This window comes from Melanaphis sacchari, unplaced genomic scaffold (genome assembly GCF_002803265.2).
Source record: "Melanaphis sacchari strain LSU unplaced genomic scaffold, SCAv2.0 Contig141_pilon_pilon, whole genome shotgun sequence".
Lineage (NCBI taxonomy): Eukaryota > Metazoa > Arthropoda > Insecta > Hemiptera > Aphididae > Melanaphis > Melanaphis sacchari.
The window spans coordinates 459701-483940 of record NW_020270600.1 but is presented as its reverse complement, the minus strand read 5'-3'; the positions used below and the strand labels follow the sequence as shown (position 1 = coordinate 483940).

General features: G+C 28.8%; 1 protein-coding gene across 2 annotated transcripts; it reads right to left on the bottom strand.

Annotated features, from left to right (window-relative positions):
* On the bottom strand, nt 1-23770 carry LOC112591708 (protein decapentaplegic-like). Of its 2 annotated transcripts, XM_025335613.1 has the most exons (4): nt 23515-23770; nt 20048-20445; nt 15007-15318; nt 1-2032 (listed from the first exon to the last, which is right to left on the bottom strand). In XM_025335613.1, exons 3-4 carry the CDS (start codon nt 15302-15304, stop codon nt 1143-1145), a joined length of 1188 nt encoding a protein of 395 aa, XP_025191398.1. In that variant the 5' UTR covers nt 15305-15318; nt 20048-20445; nt 23515-23770; the 3' UTR covers nt 1-1142. The 2 variants fall into 2 exon arrangements, with proteins under 2 accessions (XP_025191398.1, XP_025191397.1); XM_025335612.1 differs by lacking the exons at nt 20048-20445; nt 23515-23770 and adding an exon at nt 19205-19817.
* Nucleotides 23771-24240: the final 470 nt, after the last annotated feature.

Here is a 24240-nt window from a genome sequence, read left to right as displayed (position 1 = left end):
ATATATAAAAAAAAAAAAAATAAATAAAAATGGGACACAATACTATAATATTATATGAATTGGGATTCTATGAGTGTCGTGATGAATTAACGATAAACGGAAACGGTGGTTGTGATGGGGTTGATTAAGAAAGGGTGGGAAAAGATATGGCAATCTCAAACAATATTAAAAAACAAAAATAGATGTCTTAAATCGACGAACAACGATATACCTATATTATAAGAGACATCACACGACGTATTCCGGAGATGTTTGAATTTATTTTTTTACGCGTTTAAAACTAAATAACAGATATATTCGTTTGAAATTTCGACTGAACATAATAATATATTATATTACGGAAAAATTAACAGTACCCAAATGTTAAATAAAAAATTCTCATCACGTCCATAACGTTGACTTAATGTTATAATACTTCACAATTATTGTTTCAACGATTACAACATTAATTATCCAATAAAATGGATCTTAAGCCGTTTTAATGTTGAAATTACGTAAATGTAGGTAGGTATAATAGGTAAAATATATTTATCGATTTTGTCGGGGATCTCGTTCTATATTTGTCGGTTGCCGAAGAATTTATATATTTAATATTACCTAATGTGATTGTGATATTACGTAATAATATATTATATCCGTCTAAAGAGGATGTATATCGTCGATGTGTTTTTTTACGTTAAAACACATAATAATATTACAAACATTTTTAGTCTATAATATATTATGAGCCCGTCATCTGCAGCATTGGTAGTTATACGATTATTCTATGTAATGTTTCATCGAGGGAACGTATAAATCAGTGAATAAAATGTGTACCTATACTTATCGCGTAAAACGATCGAGCGATAGAAAACATTTTTATTAAAAACAAAATTCGTAAAAATAGGTAAACCACCTCGTTCCATAAACGCACAATAGTAAAATAATAATAATAATAATAATAATAATAATAATAATAATATATACGTAAATATATATATATTAATATTTAATAATAATAATAATAACTAATAACTATTAATAATATCTTTGGGCGACGCTATGTGTTTGTGGGTGAGTGGGTGAGTGGGTGTGTCTGTGTATAAGTGTGCGTGTGTGCGTGTGTGCGTGTGTGTGTATGTGTGATGGGTCTAGGCCGAGGCCTACCTGCACCCGCACCCGAGCACTTGCATGTCCTGGTAGTTTTTGAGCACCACTTTGTTGTCCTCGTCTAGGTACAGCATGGATATGGACGCCAACTGAGTAGGCACACAACACGCTTTAGGCACGGCGGTGGGGTTCATGGAGTTGACCAACGTCTGGACGATGGCGTGGTTGGTGGAGTTGAGGTGTTCGGCCACTGGAAATGGACAGTCGCCGTGGCAATAGTAAGCGTCGTAGCCGGGCGGCGCGACGATCCAATCGTCCCAGCCGACGTCGGTGAAATCCACGTACAGCGGATGCCTCTGACAGATGTCCCGGCCGCTGCCGCCGTCCTTCCGCCGCTTGCCACCGCCGCCCCTGCCCTGTTGCTGTTGGCCGGCACCCGACGAGCGTTTCCGCCGTGGTGGGCCGACGGGACGACTGTTCTTGCCGTCGTCCGAGTACACGAGCAGCGCAGGCCTGTCGGCGGCCCGCAACTCGAACGTTTCAGGTATGGGGGCCCGGACGTTAGTGCCGCCGTCAGTGAGCGTCTCGATCAGTAGTCCGTGATTGCCGGCCATCCACCGGCCACCGTGCTGCGACCACCGCTCCAGCGCGGGCGTCACGTCCAGCGTGACCGACGCTTCTTCGTCCTGTCCCGTTGTCGCCGCATCCGGCAGGTCTACGTACTGCGAATCGAGTAACCGTAGCACTGGCTTCGACACGCCGCGGACGCCCGGTTGAACGATGTCGTGCACGAGCACTTGCACGCGGCCCGGATGTCCGACCGGCCGGTGCCGAGACGGCGTCAACCTCAACTCGGCCGCGGTTAGCCATTCGCCGTCCGGCAACGGGTCGACTGCGAACTGTAGCCTGTATTTGCGGCACTTTGGCTTTTTGGGTTCAGACTCTGTAAAAGAAAACGAAATTCGGAATGCATAAATACGTGGTATAAAATAATATTATGTAAATAATGATGACGTGTCGGTAGGTAATGCTAAAATATTACAAGAGGAGGGGGAGTTGATGAAAACAAATTATTAAGTTAATGATTTGCAGGATCGCATGTATTTATTGATTGTGAAACTTTCTATACCAATTATTTTGAATAATAATTACTAAAGAATAATTAATAACTCAATACTTTGTAACACGCATCCCTCCACTATTTCAACCTTACAAAATTAAAAGTATACATATTTAATTACTGTACAAGTGTATAACGTTTAAAACTATTCATTATTGTATACCTTCCTACTATAATCTTCATATCTCCCCCCTTCGAAAATTTGTTTTTGGAACAGACTTGTTCCTATTCTTGTATTGCATATTTGCTGCAATAGTTTAGACAGTTACACGTTTGTGTCAACTAAATAATTAAATCAAAGAATATTTATTTGCAGTTAAAATCATTCTACATATACCGAAAGTGATTGAATAAAATATAATTAGTTTTGATTGCAGTTACAGATGTATGCAAATATAATTTTAACTTCACTTATTATTTTTTAAATTAAAAGCTATATTGTTACAATGAATTATTTAATCATGTTATTAAGTTAATATTACATACTATATAGAACCTATACAGTAACTATATAATTATTCAAATTTTAAAGTTAAAAACTAATCATTTTTTAACTAGCAATATTTCTTCTCCTTCCTTTTGATAAATTATTATATTACTTTATAATGCATTATATAATATATTATGTATTATTATTATTATGCGGTTGTGAGACGAGTGAACTTAATATTTCTAACCGTTTAGAATATGAGGATCGGAGTATAAACATTATATTAAAATAAAGTATATTATAGAGAAAAATGCATTGGTCACCTCTGATTGCACGACACTACTATCAATATTTCGAAAGCTCACAAATAAAATTTTATATTCAAAAATTGAATATTATTATATATTAAAATATAAATAATCTGATTTCGACCACAAATTTAAAAAACAATAGCTTCAATTAAAGAAAAAAACAAAACTTACTACAATAAAAATTAGCTAACCTCGTTTTTTATTCAAATTAAGTGTCATATATTGCTTTTTAAAAAACTTATTTTATGAGAAAAAGAAATTAAAATTTAATGAAATTACTATAAATGTAATATAATATATCTAAAAACGCCCTGTATACAATATAATAATCGCAGTGTCATAGCTCATATGTTTGTGATTCGTTTACAATTATTATTCAATCACGTCGAAACGGAATGTGTTTTTATAACGGGACAACGGGTTAATATAAATTAATAATGTATATTTTTATATTTATTCTAATTAAATTATCTCTCAATTATTTTTGCTATGAAAGTGAACAGGGCATCACGGAAATCATTCTTTTTTGCGTATACTATATATAATATGTACTCTGCACATTACCTATATGTATAGTACCTATATACATAATGAACAATAAGTAAATCAATAAAGTTTTGTATAATTATTATAATATTTACTATTTGAATCAAATTTTAGATAAGAATAAAAAATAAAAATATTTTTTGAATATAGTATGCCACATACTAATATCGCTTATAATTTTATTTATTTCTCGGTCTAAAGTATAAAAAATCCCTTTCCATAAAGTTTAAATAATTATAGTTTTTAAACATTATTATATGAACTTATTATAATAATGACGATATACGTCTTAATGACTTGACTATTACAAGGTGATAAATAATATCAAGATACCAATCATATTTTAAAACGGGAAAGTAAAAATAATTTTATAATTTTTCATATAATTTACATAATATAGGTATACAAATTTTTAATAAAACATCTAATTTAAAAATATGATGATAGTAAGTTTATAAATAAATTTTAAATACACATTAAACTTATGTGTATTTTGGAAATCAAGGAAAAAAATATTACTCGAAAAATCTTTAAAATTGTCAGATTGTATATTTTATGTAGGTAAATTAATAATTATTTTAACGTACTTATGAATTTATTACACTTACTGGTTTTTAGTTTTATCAAAATATTAGAAACAAGATATACCTACTATACATACGATTTTTTTTATAGCTACAGTCAATTTATATTAACAAATCTAATACTTAATAAAAGTTTTCCATACAATCGATTTTTAAATTAATAACTTTAACTGTATGGTTTACTGTACGGATAAAATTATAATTTAATTTCTCAAAAAGTATCTGTGGTTAGAATTTTCATTTATTTTTCAATAAAGTAACTATGAACTTAGTTTTATGTTGTAATCGTTTTGTAACTATTATATACACACACAATACCTATCTAGTTTGTGATTTCATTATCATTTCATTAATTATAAGTTATTTGTTATAACATATTATAATATTCAAATTTATAATCATATTATTTTGTATTTGTTATTACTATTATGTTCAATTAATTTGCAGAGCCATTCTGATAGCGTTACATAAAATGCGTGTTTTTATCAAATTGTTTTTTATTTTCAAATTATTCGACCTTATTGTACCGAACATATCACACAACTGATATATACACAGACAAACTTTTTAATGTAGTGTAATATTAACAACTAAGTACATAATCGCGCAGAGTACAATATGTTTTTTCTTTAATTACCTATAAGTCACTCAATTCCAACTAACATTTAATATTAACACATTACATTTAATTAATGCATTTGCTTACACATGATATATCAAATAAAAAAAGTTTGGTTTTTAATTGAAAATATTTCGAACTAATCTAGGGAGATAACGACAATATTGATGTCGGCGGTGACTTATGAGTTACGTGATGCAAATTGCTTTGAAACAGTTGGATGATGCCAAGCCAACAAACACTATATCATCACATTTATAAAATATACTAGCTGTTCCTACACAGCGTTGCCGGTAACAAATTATATTTCCGTAGATTTACCCCTTCTTAAACTGTATTAAATATAAATAACATAGAAAATGTAGATCTAAAATTATATCTAATTATAATAATTATTCTATTTTCTGTAACTAATAGTAACCCTATAAAAAAAAATATTCAATTTCCGTTTGCCAAAATAAAATATTTTAGAGTGAGCCCATCTTTAAAATGCAATTTTTTTTTTAAATCCATTCCTAGTTGCATATCTAAAGCATTTAAAAAACCTCTATTCAAAAAATTCTATATTTATATGTTTTATAGTTTTTGAGAAGTAGCGATCAGTGAATGTATTTGGCTATTATATCTATAAATAAATATAAATTATAATACAACAAAGATTTATATTCCCAACATACATAGTTATAAATATCTTCATCTTTATAATATATGTTTATATACAAAAATTATTGAGCGTTTGTTAATATTTACTAATCTCTGGAATCGCTTATCTAATTGGTGCCAAATTTTGCAAACGTATTCCTTGAAATTTGAGAAGTGTTTATACTTTAAAACTATATTTTTAATCTATACAACAGTGTGATCACGATTTATGGTAACACTAAATATCTCAGGTGCATGACCTTGTATTGAACTGGGGTTTTCGGGAGGTGATAGGGAGCACTTAAATACATATTTTCAGACCAGTTTCAAATTTTTAGCTCACTCGGTACGCGCATGCGCAATACAACTTACTTTTTTTTAAATGGCAACCCCAGTTTTTTTCTGCAGATTCAGGTAGAGTATTTTTTTTTAAGCATTTTTTGTATCAACAGTTTTTTTCTATTTTCAAAATTGACCATGTTAGAGTAAGTCAAAATTTAGATTTATGCATAATTCGTATTTAATGAAATTTTTATTTATAACCACTGGAAATAATAAAATAAGTGCCAAATAAATGTTTAATTTACTTTATCTGTTTACAAATAATAATTTATTTTTACAATATGTTTAGTAAACTCTTATAATACGATTACAATTTAATAGTACCTAATATTAATATTAAATAAAAAATAAAATGTATTAAATACATTTATCTTATGAATTGTTCAAAATTTTCGCCATTATGTTCTAAACATGATTCAAGTCGCCTCAAAAATTCAGTCGAAGTTGCCGCCTTGATTTGTTCTTCACTTAAAATATCACATGCTGCTTGTATTTTGTTTTTTAAGTATCTGCATAAACCACAGTCTTCAAATAACCCCATAAAAAGAAATCCAATGGCGTTAAATCTGGGGATCGTGCAGGCCAAGGAATGACGCCAAAAGTTCCAATCCAGCGATTCGGAAATATCTGATCTAAATGTCGTCTAACAATAATTGCATTGTGGGCTGGTGCTCCATCTTGCTGGAAAAACATACGTTCTCGTGTGTCTAATGAAACATCATCCAACAGTCTTGGTAGTTCATTGGTTAAAAAATTAAGGTATCGTTTGCCATTAAGTGTACCATCATAAAATAACGGTCCTATTAGCTTTCCACCAACTAACCCACACCATACATTAAATACGAATTATGCATAAATCTAAATTTTGACTTACTCTAACATGGTCAATTTTGAAAATAGAAAAAAACTGTTGATACAAAAAATGCTTAAAAAAAAATACTCTACCTGAATCTGCAGAAAAAAACTGGGGTTGCCATTTAAAAAAAAGTAAGTTGTATTGCGCATGCGCGTACCGAGTGAGCTAAAAATTTGAAACTGGTCTGAAAATATGTATTTAAGTGCTCCCTATCACTTCCCGAAAACCCCAGTTCAATACAAGGTCATGCACCTGAGATATTTAGTGTTACCATAAATCGTGATCACACTGTATAGTAGGAGCGGCATTAGGAACATCGCAAACTAAATCTGACCAGTGGAAATGAAATAATTGGATTACTAAAAATATTTTTTTAATGCTGGTTTTCCGTATAGAAAAGTTATTTCATGTATTTTAATGATGATTTGGAGATTACGATGGCGTTTATCGCTTATCCCTGTTTATAATATTAGGTAGTCATAATAATATAACAACTATTACCTAATATTTAAGTTTTTTCTGGCTCTCAAATATTTTTTTTCAAATTATCTGAACTGCTATAGAATTAAATTGCTGACCCCTACTGTACAATATTTAGTTTACTAAAGAATTTCGTTTTAGATCATAAACATGAAATTTTCATTATATATATTATATATATATAAATATAGGATTAACAATAGTTCCAAAAATAAAAAAGGCTTTTATAATGTTTATTTGTTGTTTATAAACTCGAAAACTAATCGACTGATTTTGATGAAAATTTTAAAGTTTGTTCTTAGAAATATAAGAAAAATTTATAAATTAGTTTGAACCACGTTAAAAAATAAACCAACTATGTCCAAATTGTGAGAGGCATTTGCCCATTTCAGTCGAATTAGTTCATAAAGTATCATACATAGAAACCGATTCGATTATGAACTAATTTTAGGAAAAAAAATAAGAAATATAAAAATACGGCACAACATGGATGTTATATAGTTTAGATAGTGTATGTATAGTGTAGTATTTTTATATTTCTTAATTTTTTTTCATTTGAAGAATATATACATCACATTCTAAACATATATTGGTAAATGGTGAAAAATGAGTGAATATCAATTTAGTTATGTGTTATATGTGCTCTAAATAAAAAAAAAACCATAGTCACCTCACCCACACAAATGTGTATACATTTTGTAGTAACATGAAGTTTTGTCTAGTTTATAGAGATGGCAATCCAAATTAACTACGAATTCAATCGCATAACAAGTGCTATTACAAAATTCAATAAAATATTAATAGTTTAGTTATCGCGTGTATACTCAAGTACATTACCTACTTATGCATTATTTTACACTAAAAACATTTGTTGATTTTATTTTCAGTTTTAAAATTTTAAGCTGCATAAACATATTCCGACATCTTATTTGAAGTGCAAAATGTCATTGGATTATATCTCTTCAAATTCCATGATTCTACTACTATGCCTGGATATATATATATTATGTAAATTAACTCTTCTTCAAACAGCCGTTTTGACCGAATTACGCCATTCTATAAACTGGGACATTGTGATTAGATAGTATTGTATGTTAAGTGTATACAATTTATATGATATAAAAGATACAGTTCATAAAATTAATAATGCCAGAAATATAAAATATTCTCTTAAAAAATAAGCATGTCGTACAATAATTTTTAGTTAATTTATCAATGTTTTAAATAGTTACAATTATAATAATAAATACAACCTGCAATAAGTAGTCACAAATGTAAAATTAATTATGTTTATTATTACCTTGGCGTAATTATAATTTAATCTAAATAGGTATTAACTTTATCGAATTAATTATGTAAATAATTAAGTTTTTAATTACATTTTATTGTATCTTATAGGTAGTTATAATACAATTGTAATAAACTAATAAGCCAATTATTACCTAATTTTATAAAAGCATGTTAATTGTTATTTTTAATAACACGTTTAAAATTTAAAGTTGCCAAATATATTAAAATTTATTTTTGAGATATATATATATATATATATATATATACAATTAATATAATTTAAATAAATTATTTATAAATATTATTTTGATAAGCATGTAATTTATCAAATCAAATAATTTAATATAATAATTACAAAATGGCTATATAATTTTATATAAAATAGTGTTCATAGAAAATATTTATTAATTTTAAATCAATACAATTAATAAAAAAAGGGAATATTAAAATGAACAGAATTTAAACAAGGAAATATTAATTATAAAATTTAATTTCAATATTTCACTGTGACAATTTTTTTAAACCAATGAAAGTATAGAATGTTTGCTATATAAATAAAACGCATCGTTATGTTAATTTTCAATAAAGCATTCAAGTTATAAAAAAATAATATATTTAAACAACAATATAATTTTTCTTGATTTATACTTTTCAGATTATAGTATAAATGACGAACATCATTAAATATACGTAGTTACATAATATTTTTTTCATTTTTTACTATCATTATAGTATATGGCGAAAAAAATAAATCATAAAGAAATAAAATATAAACAATCTGTGAATTTAAACTCTGAGCAATAAATTACTATAAAAGTTAACATAAGTATAAGTGTAATTTATAAATATAAAGATACTAAAAAGAATGTTTTTTTGGTCTATACTTTCCGGACATTGTGACGCCGAATCGAGACGACCAATACCTATAATGTCATTATTGTCTTATAACAGTTATAAATTATAACTTATAACTGTTTCGTACATTGAAATTAATATGCACGTTGGACTTAAGAATTTTTATTCTACTTAATAAAATAATTTACTCTTAACATGCGAGTATAGAGAAATACAAAAATACAATGGAGAATTCTAATAAAGTAAGTTACTAACGTAAGATTATAATAAATAAGTATATAACTATGATGGTACGTTTATACAATTTTCCCATACTTAAATATATATGTATAGGTACAAAATACGTATTATTATCTGCAGCCGATACGAAAATCTTGTCGGACGAAAAATATTTCTACTTCGTACAAATATTGGGCTTTTAAATATCAAATTGGCCGAATAATATTGAAGAAGTATTTAGAGTATTTAGGACTCATTTAATATTTTGTCAATTTGTATACATATAAGAAGTCGAGTGTCGACCGTAAAATATGTGTTAAATATTAAAGATTTAATTCGTAATTATATATTTGCAATACATTACTCGCGGTTGTTTAATTATCACACATTTTTGCAAATTGAATAATATTTGAACTAGGTAGGTATGTAATTTAATATTGTATAGCAAAATCATATGAATTATGTAGGTAAATATATCCTGTAAATATATAATATAAAAAATATTATAAAATATTTTAAAAGCCACGCGACTCATTCTACAAGGACAATAATTCATTTTAGGTGAAATTTTAACACGTCAATTCTATACTCGATTAATTTATTTCGAAAGTTTATTTTATATTTTTCATTAATTTATTTCCAATCGATTGTACAGTTCCGTGGTTCTTAAAGTAAAATAAGCATTTGATATTTTAACAAAACTGGTTATGAAAATATTTTGATCTAGTGATCAAACTATTAATGGAATACATCACAATTATGCCAAAATAAAATAATAATAACACAGAAGTTTTAAATTACATTCACATGATATAAGTTATAAGTGCGGTTTAGGCATTAGACAATATTAAACAGTTAATAGAAGTGCAAACATTTTTTTTTAATTTCCATTATAGTTGTTAACATTAATTTAGAAGTATCTTAAACTAATCACATTAAATTATGGAGATCAAATTCTTAGGATGTCGTAAAAACATAATAATATAGCTTAGTATCAATACAATCCACCGGCAATGTTAGGATAATAAAAAACATAGATGGCTCACTAAATATTTTTAAAATAGAATTCAATTTTAGATTTTTATTAGATTATTATGTTAAAATAATAAAATATTCATGAATAGTCATTGAGTTTAAGTGACAAAATTTATTGAAAAAACTTTAAAAAAAATAGATTAATTAACTAGGCCAAAGTCGTTATACTATATTAGTGCACGGAGATAATTTAAGCAGAATAAAAACACGTATTTAAAATTAATAATAATTGAAGTATAATAATGTGGATATAAAATATATTTTTAATAATTTAGTTTAACAAATTTAAAAAATAAATAAATAAAACGTTATCATATTGGTTAGGGTATTAATTCTAAAATGTACTTAAATTTTTATTTAATAAAATGATTACTTAGTTATTCATTCCGTTAATGCAAATATATAAATATTATAATATAGCTTAAGTATAGTTATAATATATAATTTAAAATTTAAATGTTGAAAGGACGTCTCACCCGCATGTGTTGTCTCTGTCCTACACACGTATGACATAGTAAATTTTCATTCACTAGTTTCAATAGTATGCTTTTAGTTTTGATATTAGAGTGATTTGATCTATTATCAAACTTTTAAATATAGATAAGAACATTATCTGTATTCTTTCGTTGGATTTTTCCGATATTTTAATTTTTAAGTGAGTTATGAGTATGAAAAATATAAATATTTGGAAATGTACATAATTCTCTTAAAAATTAAAATATCGGAAAAAACCAACGAGAGAATACAGATAATGTTCTCATCTAAAAGTTTGATAATAAATCAAATCACTCTAATATAAAAACTAAAAGCATACTATTGAAACTAGTGAATTAAAATTTACCATGTCATACGTGTGTAAGACAGAGACAACACATGCGGGTGCGATATCTCCTTAATAAGTTACAAACAAAATTTATTTTTTGATAGTTACATAATAATATAATTTAGTTGTTTTAAGTACCTGATTCATGATTCAAATATTTATGGAATTTAATAAGTATTAGATATTTTTGTCGAACGATTTCGTCATAATTCATCAGCTGACTTAAGCCAGTAATTACCAAATGCATATTGGTACTCGTATAGATTATTACTTATTTATTGTTATAAAAAAAAAACAAATTAAATATTATGCTTGAAGTTTTTAAACAAAAAACAACTATTCTTTTGGCATAAAAACTAAAAATTGTATAACCTTGGCAAATCGTATCATAAATTCATTCCGTATCAAAAAATTAAATTTTTTATAAGGTACAATGAATGATGTATATATTATACATATTACAATTCTATAAATGTTACTAGTGAAAAATATTGAAGTTCAAGTATAGTCATGAATAAGTAGTTTTTTATTTTAATATTCAATGTTTCTGAATAGGTATACATTTAAGTTTTAACTATATTAATTCTGTTACCTTCGTCGAATTATGAAACTACATATTTGTTAAATAAATTACATTTAAAAAAAAAAATGGGCAAAATTACTATCGACATATTGAAGTTGTTCCAATACTTCGACCCAATTATTTTTGTCCCATGTTTCAGAGGGATTTTGCGTGTTTGCACACATTTTCCCACCATACACGTGCGTGTCAATAGCCTTCTATTTCTAGCCGCTTGCATGTTAATGTCTAATCAATGATTTGGACTCATACTCGTTATAAATACAGTTATAATGCAATCGCAATAGTTGTTTAGTTTAAATATTGTCGTCTGTATGTGAGCTATATTATGCAGCGTACATATAACACATGATTTAGGTACTTTCGTTATAATATTTCATGTGTAATATATAATATATTACATAATTCGTATCTTCTCATATTATATTTGATATTACATACACCATATCAACAAATGTACCAATAAAGGTTGTCAGTATAATATTTTCAAATACATGTTATTTTAACTATAATATTATTAAACATACATTTATAAAAAAAATGTTTTAGTAATCAATATTAGACAAACATTATGACCTTGAGCCTAGATGATATAATTGATTAGTGAATATAGTATATACCATTTATTGGCATCAATTTTTCTTTAACCTGATTCAAATCGTATTATGTCAACTTTAAATTTGACAGATAAAAAAATATTACGAAGTACCATTATGTTATACAATAACTTTTATCATTTTAATAAACATGAAGTGTATACACTAAAAGAGCACTTTTTGATAAATGTATCACAAATTACGAGTATTTTAACTACATTATATTATACAAAGCGATTCTTTTAAAAATAAACACTCATGTTCTCAAAAGGTATTAACATTTTTTTTTTTTTTTATCTATTTTGACGTCATTACGAAGAGAAATTTTCAAAAAACTATATTTTTTATATTTTTTTCATTATAATTGCTTCCTTTTTGAATAGCAATATAATGTCTACCACTAGGATAGTAATCTAATTTTTTATCATTAATAACTAATTAAATAGTCACTTGAAATTCTATTTATATATTCTCAGAAAAATATTTTACTAAGAAATGTGTAGTTTAAAATGTATATTATCTTTAAAAAAATAAAAACAAAAACTGTTATGACAAAAAATTTAAATATATACCCATTTCAAATAACGTAAAAAAAATATTTCCAAAAACTAATTATTTTTGATTTAAATAAATCACTTTGTGCATCAAATAATAATTTCTGTATCTCGATTTTAAATATGCACATACAACTCTAAATAGAGATATACAAGAGAAACATCTAATAAATACGAACTTTTAACTATTCATATTATAAATGTATCCATAACAATTTTTTTTTATTCATAGACTTTTTATGCAATATATGAAGCTGCTTAAAATAGTTTTCTAAGCGAGACATCCTATAGGTAATAAGTATTTACTACAGAAAATATAACAGAAGTTTCCTATTTCATAGGGTAATTTTTAGAATATTTAAGTTTTTTAAGTCTAATTTTTTTATTTAATAATTAATGCATATTATTTATGATTATTAAAATTTTAAATCGTATGATACGCTTAAAAATAATAAATAATTAACCTATCATATTAAATTTAAAAATAAATGTGAAATGACAAATAAGTGTTATTTTTTGATTCATCATAAATTCATAAATAATTAATTATTTACCATGAGGTGTAATTGATATTAATAATATGTATGCTGCACATTTAAATATATGTATATATATATTAAATATCAAATAATAACACGAAATTTAGTTTCCTTTTTAATTTGATATGTATAAATATATAATATATATACGAATGTTAAAAATCATTTGTCATGGCACAGAGGATATGTATAAAAATAAAAGCAATAGTGTTTTAGTTACATTTAATTTATGTCATTGTGATTTACATATTGAACACCATATTATATAATATTGTGTATTTAGTAGGTCAAAAATAGTATATCACATATTAAACTAATATCATATAAAATTGAAAATCGTATACTTGTTATACGCAATTTTCAAATAGGTATTGTTTCCAGATATTAAATAAAAATTTATATTATACATGTTCAGAAATTCACTTACATATTTTTTAAATTATTTATTATTATAAAGGTTCAAAGTTTTATTTTTTATTATGATAATTTAATTTTATATTTCAAATATAATGAATTTTTGTTATTATCTACATTGATAATATTGTTTAATTTTTTAATAGTTTCGAACTATTATAATATACGTTTGACTGTTTTAAGCAACCCCAAATTAAATTAAAGACCCACAATACAATAGGTAAAATCAATAAATATTTTCAAAATGTACTTATAATTATAGAATTTTTGTTTTTTTCTAATATTTCATAATACAGTTCCTTATTTTATTAAATTAATTTATATTTAAATTGGGAGAATCTCATATGTAAATGTAAATTACCAATGACTAATAATTTGAACATTTAAATTTAAAGTGTTAAAGTAGTTTAATAAAAAAAAAAAGACTAAAATGTACTAAGATAAAAATATGTGTTATAATAACGATTGAAATAATTGGAATTCCTGGTCATATTATAATACCTACTTCATTTTTTTTTTTTTTTATCATTATTAATCACCTAGAAATATACAGAAAAATGATATTTCTGATAATTCCAAAAAATTCAAAAAACTTACGACTGAAAAATAACCAATAGTAAAAATATGATATACTTTTTTTTCTAATGTACCTACTACCCTTTTATATACGTAATATTATTTAAAAAATAAATTTAAAGCTAAATAGAAAATGTTAAAAACTGGGTTTTTCCTATACAACTTGTAGTTTGTACGATTTGTAATTTATTTTAATATTAAAAGTTGGAATATATTAGTTTATGATTTTCAAATGTTTTTTAGTGTTGTTTGTCTAGAACGCAATTTTTCGTATGCAAATATGGGTTGCGCATATTGTATATTATAGTTTAATAGATTCATTATTTCCATATTATATTACCTATATTAGTTTTGCAAGACGTATCGAAACTAAAAGTTGCATTACAATATATTCGGTGTACCTGCCTATCTAAATTATAATAACGTACAGTACAAGCATATTACGTGTATATATATATATTATATTATTATGACATGCATATATTATAAATTGAAATCGGACTTACCTCTATGCAAGTAAGTGCGGGCGGTATTCGCGGACTTGACATGGTGTCCCGGTAACGGTAAGGCCGTGGTGTCGTATTCGTACGACATTTGCATCCTATAAAGCTCCAGCATGGCGGCTGGTATCTCCACTTTGGACTTGTCCACCACCGGTCGGCGCTTCATGCCCAGCGCGGCCAGCAAGTGCCTTTCCGCCTGGCCAGCGTCCTTAAACGCGGCTCTAGCGCCCGATGGTCTCGACGTTTCGCCGCACACTATGCCTGATATCACAGCCACCATCAACAGCACACCACTTATCATTGTCGATCAAGCACCTACGAACCAGTGAACATAATATCGTTAATTTGTTTTCTGTTTAGGACACAATAAATTATAATATGTTTTCGGACGGGTAAACAAAATGATATTGGCCTGATCAATTAACCGAATGTGATTGTATCAGACGTTAGACACGTGCCTATAAAACATTAATCAGTCCATTTGCCATACTACTCACGATAATAATGATATTACGTATAATAATTATAATCTCTATTAGCTTCGATTTAATTATCATTATATTATTTATATATGTCATCGGTTTTGTTTAAATCACGGTACAAACACCTTTATTAAGACGTTGCAACAAATTTAAGTTCCTACCTATTAGTTATTGAAACCATTTTCATTTTAAAGTCAAGCTATAATAAATACAAATTCTACAAAATGTTATTAGAAATTTCGTTTCAATTACGTTTTATGTTATATTTTTTAATTTTTTCTAAATTAGAGATAACACAGATAACACAAATTTATATTTCTTTTTTTTAATCATTCTTTATATAAGCAGTTAAAAATTAGAAATTTATTATTTTTATTTTTTGAAAAAAATTATAATTTTAAATATTCAGGCTTAAAATATTACTTCAATAATACGTGTTTATATTCTAACAATATTTAATACATTTTAAAAACCTTTATACATAATAATTTTTATAAGAAATTTAAAATTTTGAAAAAAAAAATAGCAACTAAATATATATTCTTTAAAAAATGAAAATAAACTGCTTAATAAAAAGAATCAGGTATTAATTTTTATATATTAAATGAAGACAATATATGTATTTATATAATTGCCATAGATATTTATGGTCTCCAAAAATTATATTTTTTGATTTAAATAAGGGTTTTTTTTAATTTTCATAAAATTTTTAGATAGGTAAAAATAAAAAAACAAATCATGATTGGTATTATAAATAAAAAAGAATATTTGTTCGAGTGATTGACGATCAAGCAATGAAAAATATTTTTATAAATAATTATAATAAATATTTATATAAATATTTTGATGATGTTAAACTTTTAGAACAAGGATATTAGCTGAACATCTTTCACTTTGATTAGTTATATCAATGATATGTCGATTATAACTGTATATATTTGTCATAACTTTTAATATAATTACATATTATAGTATTTGATTTGTTTAAAAGAAGAGTAAAATACAAATAATATTAATTACCCATATGTATATAATATGAATTAGTATTATTGAATTTAAATTTTTTATAGGTGTTTACATATTTTAAATAGACTTCATAATAATCATAGAATGAGTTTATCAATGATAAAAAATAAAAAATAAACATTGACCAAGAGTCTGTTAGATATATAAACTTTTACGAAATATTATTCCACATAATATAATCAAATCGGAGAAAATTTAAAAACAATACCGTAAAATGAAGAGATTATAGTCATCGAAAGGTCAAAGACTAAATATTTTTTTACGGAATAGTAATAAATTTTATTTACAATACGTATTCCTGAATTTTACTGTAAATTAACTATTAACTAAGTCTTTAGATTTATGTATAATTAATAATAATTATTGCTTTTATTATTTGGGTTTGCGTAGAGCCATTATTTTTGGACGTATATTTAATATAGTAAGCGACACACGTATTGGTGAAAATGAAACCTGTATTTAATTGACCAGCTACCGTAAAAGGCTTATAATATTAGAGTTCATTTTACAATCTTCACGAGTAAAGAAATACGAAGACAACGAAAAAAAGTGCAGCACGTGACAATCATTGCGATTTTATGCTTCATTGATAATAGTTTTCTTTTGTGTCATTCATTTTATGATGTCTAAAAACATTTGTAATTAGTATTCCACAAAGCTAATCCATATAAATTTTTTATATTGTTTAAGTGCTGTGTTCAATTATAATGTTATTTTGATCAACGTATTCACATAAGGTACTAAGAAAAGTCTAAGATCACACTCTGTCGCCCTGATGTCTGTAAAGGTAAATCTAAAAACGTAGGTATACGTTTGAGTATTATTGCTTCGTTCTCCAAACATAAATAAAGTTTTAGAATATCAAATAACCAACAAACAATAGATTAATTTAATTCGGCGGATAAAAAATAATTTGTGTATTAGTTCATAGATATATCTGTATATTATGCCTTATTATTGAATTTAATTTAATTGAAAGGTCATTGTAGCAGTTCAAATAGTAGAAACATTAAGTTTTCATGAATATTTAATTAAATACTGTAAAGTAGTAGTATGGTACCTATATTTTCATGTTATAGTCTTGAAAAAATAGTTTAACCATACATTTTTTGATTCAAACGTAATATGACAAAAAAAAAAAAAAACCAATTTTTTGGATAATTTAGAATACTTATTATAAAATCTAATTATAATTATTTTTATTAAAAACTTTAATTTTATGTTTGTAAAATTTATTAAAGATTTATAAATTGAAAAACTACATGAAACAACTTTGTGGTTGACAACACTCCATAACTAATTTAATTTAGTATCATAATAATAAAGTTTTTCTACTGTAATAATTGAATATAATATAATAATTGACGCTGCTACAACGAAAAATTAATAATTTTATTTAAAATAGAAAATTCAAATATAAATTAAACTCTAAATAGAAATTTTTTTTATGTTGTCTAAATTCATCGTATTTTATTACCACACTGTGCAGTGCTTATTATTTCGAATTAATCAAGCGGGTGCACGCGTACAGTGCAAACGTCTGAAATCATAATAAGATTTCAACAATATTAGGTATATAGTTCATTGTACAAATACTGAAATATTACGCACATTAATTACAGATTATGCAAACATATAGCGTATAATACATAAAATTATCTTCGTTTTCAATTGATTACTGTTTTTCTAGGTTAAATTGTATTTTACAGTCGCGTTGGTAGGTATATGGTCAATTAATTGAATTTTTTGATCGATGAGAAAAAAATGGAGCATTCATATTTATAAACGTACCTACAAATTATATCATATAGATACAAAATATTATTATGATCCTATGCGGTAACCGTTTACAACACAAGAATAGTTTCAAGGTGGACAGATGACCTTTCGAAAAGTGACAATGGGTGTAATACGGAATCGCAAAATAAAAAAATCCATTACCACCGCGAAAGAGAAAGGTCACAGCCATTGGTTAGATTAACGGCATTTTGGAACAGGTTGTTATCGTTACAGGTGCTTATACCGCTGAATGATAGGTACGTGCAATGTGAATACGTGATACAGTGCACACAAATGTATTAGACGCATAAAAGTTAACGAAATAACATGTTTTCTATAATATTTTCTGTTGTTTTCAGTTCGATTTTCGAACACACCGAGTGCTGACGAATATTGTTTTACGTACTGAAATTTTGATGATAGAGGTACGGATTTTAATGCTTTTTGATCAACTCGGAGCTATAATCATCAATCAATAATTTTTTGGAAGTATAAATAATTCAATAATATGTTTTAATATATTATATGAAATAAACGCATTACGCTATGATTATTATTACTACTTGTACATATGTTTATTCACGTGTCTATATGCGTTACCTATATCAAAAACCAACTGCGAATGGGAGATAAAAAATTAAACGACGAAAACTGAAATAAATTATCTCAAACTGTTGATAACAACGCAATTATTTTAATGTTTTCCTCATACGCACACATGTGATATTATGTTCCATACACTTCTCATGCGATGAACTGCGATAACAACTAGAATCTTGGTAGTCGTCGCGGGCCCCCCAGACATCGTGGAGCCTATAGACACAAAATCGTCGTACACGTGGTATGTTTTGGACTATTTTTTTTTTTACGAAAAGCTCACAAGTAATAGGTTAAATAGAGCACACGACACGTACCTGTGACACGGTCTTTGTCGGTTTTCATGCCGACAAATATGGCCGGCGTATTCGTTCGTTGTACTAAATGTCAACAATTTTGGTACAGCGCGGATAAGCGATACACCTCGAAATAAACCGCGAATTTCATAAAAAAAAAAAAATAACTAAACAAAACAATACTAATAAAACGGAAACCGATGTAGAAAGTTATTTTTGTTGTATTCGATGACGGAACATTACAATATTGTAATGAAATAATTTATACGGTTATTGATGTAGATCAGAGCGGGCAATCGCGTAAAGCAAACTCCGCGGTCGAAACGAACAAGACGTCACGTTAATAACCATTAATATTAATAAAACTATTGTTATATCGTTGGCGTGACGGCAAAACGAAACTTTCGAACCTCCGATTTTTTTTTTTTTTTAACAAAGTCGCAATGCGGACGAACGCGTATTACTAATAACAGATAATAATATTATCAAAACAGCGTGAGCCCCGTCTGCGAACGTGTTTCCGTCGTCGTGTGGCGCCCGACGCACAGCAAGAGACTGCGGCGAGAGTGAAAACAGTACCGCGCGGTTCGAGAGTGGCCCGTGAACTGATGACGAACGCTGATGCGGTTGCCGGCACGGCTGGCCGGTCGGCCGGGTTGGCGGCATAAGAGAGCTCCCACCGAGACCCGATAGTTGTGGTGGCCACGCGTCGACGGTCGGCGGACGGGCGATCGGGCGGCCGAATGGGCGGCGGCAGCGGAGGGGATGGCGTGACCACCTATACGCCGACACCCTCCCCTCTGCGCGCACGCCATCCCCCTTAACGCTGTCCCCTTAAAAATAATATTTTATATACATACTTACGTTTAATATTATATCAGGAGAATTCCTAGCCCTCGCCCACGTCGTCGATGACGCGCACTCGACGCCACCGAGTCGTTGTCAGCTCTCTACGCGAATCCTGCCTGCCTGTAGCCGTCCGAATGATATGATATGTTTGTCGCTTTGATTTTTTTTTAATATTTAAATTATTTTATTGTTTTACATCATCATGATATGCACAAGACGGTATTTCAGATTTCGATACCAGTATCCGGTATTTGTTTACTAGACTGGTATCAACGGTATAACCGGTTATGATGGTATGATATTTTCGATAATCACTGAGAAATAATGGTATTTTCTGATATAGAACGTTCCTCATCATATATATGTTGATTTGTACAAACTTATAGAGTGCTGTATTCAAATTAAATTCCATTCTATAAATAAATAAATAAAATATTAAACATTATTTATTTTGTTACACATAACTATAGATTTATAAATTATCTTGAATATGATACAAAGTTTTTGATAACAATGGTAATTTCGGAATCATGATACATCGGTATTCTCAAATATCATAAAACCATCAACCTTAGGTCAATTTCGGTGTAAGTTGAAGTATTTTATAGAAGCGAAAGCATTATCAACCAAAATAGGTCAATTTTGATGGATTTAAAACGATCATTACTATTGTAACAATTATAAATCCCGACCACGTTACACTATATTCATTCTATATTTTATTTCCCCCGTATCAATATGCCACTTGTATAATTTAAAAAAAATTAAATTTAAAATTTAATAATATATTTATACATATATATATATATATTTGAATATTTAATTTATAATTTTCATTTGTAATGTATATTGTATAATAAAATAATCTTTTATATTAATATTAGATATTTCTCCACGCTATAATCGCATATCCGTAATTTTATTGTGATGAGTGATGATGAGTAAGTACTAAATAGCAGAACTATTTAACTTGAAAAAAGATAAAAAGTCACTGTATAGAAACAAAAAAACAACTATAATATGAAAAAACTAATCAATTTAACAAGACTTTTGTAAAATTAAAAAATACAACTACTTACTCAACTAATAAAAAAATAGTAAAAAATGTTCATAGCCAATTTATCAAAAAAAATTAAAAATTAATACCTCCTATCATCGCCTAAGATGTGTAATTTCTAAGAAAAACCCTTTTTTATACCCTCTGTAAATTTCGATTGTATATTTAATCAGTTGACTTTTAATAACATAGCTTTACGGTTAATTTAAAATTTACAATCCGTTCTCAGGGAACAGGTTAGGTTATTACACAATTTAAAAAAATATTTTTTTCCAAAATAAATGGAAACATAACTAAAATTATTATCGCATCTTCCCACTCCCGTCCCCATAACTAATACATAAATACATGATATAATATATCAATAACTGTTTTGGTGTTAATATGGTCTCATGCTGTGTGGTTGACTACTATATATAACGAATTAACCGTTTCTTTATTGCACAGAATTATATGTATACATAAAATATATTAAAATGAATAAGGATATAAGATAAGTATAGGTATGACTGTGTTACATAGCCCTGTCAATCATGCCAGTTAATTCAACCAACAACTCTATTATTTGCCTAATGTATTTTTATTGTATGTTGTGGCTATTGTTTAATTTTTATTTCTATATAATAAATCTATACTTTTATAATTTTTTTTTTTTTTTAACTACATAGTGTATACCTATTATACCTACAATATCTCGTATGTTTAAAAATTATTATTTTATTGTTTTACCATAACTACTTACTAATTACCGTTTTTATAAATTTAAATTTAAAAACTTATTTAGTGATACATACACCTTACATACAATTTCAATAATTATTTGAATGAAGATCATTTAAAAGTGAAATATGATGACAATAAATAATAATAAGTGTCATAAGTCATAACACTCATAACTAATAACAGTTGTACCGTTGAAAAACACGGTCACGATTGATAAACTCACTATTTACATACCAATGGAAATATTCAACATGATTATTCTCGTTCTCGTTCTTGATTAATCTCTGTTTAAGTGACGTCGAGACTTATTAAGAGCATTCAACATTTTATTGACCAAACCGAACAAAAACGTGCAGTTTATTATTGTCGCAGAAAAATATTTATCGACCAGTCGGATCGGATAAAACAATAGTACAATGGGATAAGACATCACTATTACTCCTCTTCGTCGTCGATTTATTTGTGCGTTTTCGACGTGAACACTTGGAAGACATTTGTTACGAAATACTTAAAATAATAATGGGACCTACACGCATTTAAAATAAACATGTACCTACTCTAAACGCCTTATCGATTTGATCCACGTGCTCTTCACGTCATCAGCAACATGTTTACACGATGATTAACGACTCGACGTTCCGTAATATAATACAAACTGGAAATGACTCGTTACGTAGAATGGTAATTTTCATTTATTTTTTTATTTTTTTCCGTAAAAAATCAGTGCACCTTAGTTATAGTATAGATGGAGGAAAAAAATCTGATTCTACTAAATGTGACCATTCGCTAAGAAAAAAAAAAAATCATCGCGTTTCCCTGCAGTCGTACTGCGAGCCGGGCGCGCGCGTATGCGCGTGTGTGCATTCACATTAGTGTCAATAGGTTACCGACTTGTTTACAACATTGATCGATTGTAAAAAAAATGTGCTGACACGAAAAACAAGTTTGAAATGGAAAAAAAACCGTACATTCCGAATTCCATGACGATACGCGCGTGATTAAGTACGAATGCGCCCTGGTCGCGCTAAGCGAGAGAGAAAGAGAAGGAGTGAAATAGTATAAGTGAGAGGAGAGAGTGAGTGAATGAGAGCGAAAGAGAGAGATCTATAATAGATCTGACCTGAGCTCGCAAGGAGAGTTCCCGTGGGATTGTCACAGGTGTGGTTCGAGGAGCGAAGTAGGGGGGACTGTTGCATACGATCTTACTATACAGGGATACCATAATGAACGAGCACTTACATATTCAAATCAAAAAACACGAAAGTTTTTCTAAGTTTTGTATTCTTATACCGAACATTCATACAAATTTCAACAAAATATGGTTGATAAGTTAAAATTCTTATCAATTTTCATTCCAGCGTGACGACTCCACAACATCAGTAATTATGCGACACTCCTGAGGAGGTATATCGGGCACGAATTTGATACCGTTTCGATGTCATTTATGAGGCGGTAGTACTACATATTTGGTGATCGAAGAAGGAGTCCAAGACCCCAAAATTAAAACGATAACAGTTTTTTTTTTCTTTTTTTGTATTATTAATTAGCTATTTTTTGTGAGACGATTTCTTGAGCCTCCTCTTCGAAATGAAAAATCCCATTAAATCATTTAAATCTCCACCCATAGGTGAGAGTAGGGCACATTGAATGTTTGTGAGGATGTGCGTGTGGCAGCTATGTGTAATTTTGTAAAATCTCTTACCTGCAATAGAAGAATGTATGAATATTAAAAATCATTCCATTGTTTGTCGAATACGTCATTGTTTGCGCAGTACACACGTCTGACAAACGTCACGCAGGATGACGTTATTACACAGCCAACGTCGTCGGGACGACGCGACTGTCGGCGGTCCTCTCGGCAGCCATGTCGACTGCAGCGGCCACGGCAGTGGGCCTGCGGGCCCGGATGCGCGCCGCGTGCCGGCAGCGGCAACGGTGCGGCACTGCTGCCGGAGGCGCGTGCGTGCGTATATTACCGTGACGGTGTGCCGCGCGGTAGCGACGCGGCAGACACTCGGACGCCGCCGATAGCGTCGCGAGAGAGACCGGTCTCCTTTTGATTGGCAGCGTGGGTGTGGTTTCATACGTGTGCGTGTGCGTGTGTGTGAGTCTGTGTGCATGCGTGTGCGCTCGTAAAACAGCGCTGGCCGCAACCGGTCGCCGTTGCGTGCGTGTGCGTTTGAGCGCGCGCGTGTTTGTGTGAGCGCGCCGCCGCCGCCGCGGTGGAGACGACGCGACCACCGCGACGACGAGGATACGCGGCGACTCCTCGATCCTGCTCCTGGCCGCCACTGAGTTTTTATGCTTCTTTTTCTCTTATCGTTTTTCTCAGAGCAGTCCCCTCTGTGGAGGTTCTTTTATATATTATTATTTTTTTCATTTGTGAATGGTCGTCGCATTCCGCGCACCGCTTCCAATATTTATTATG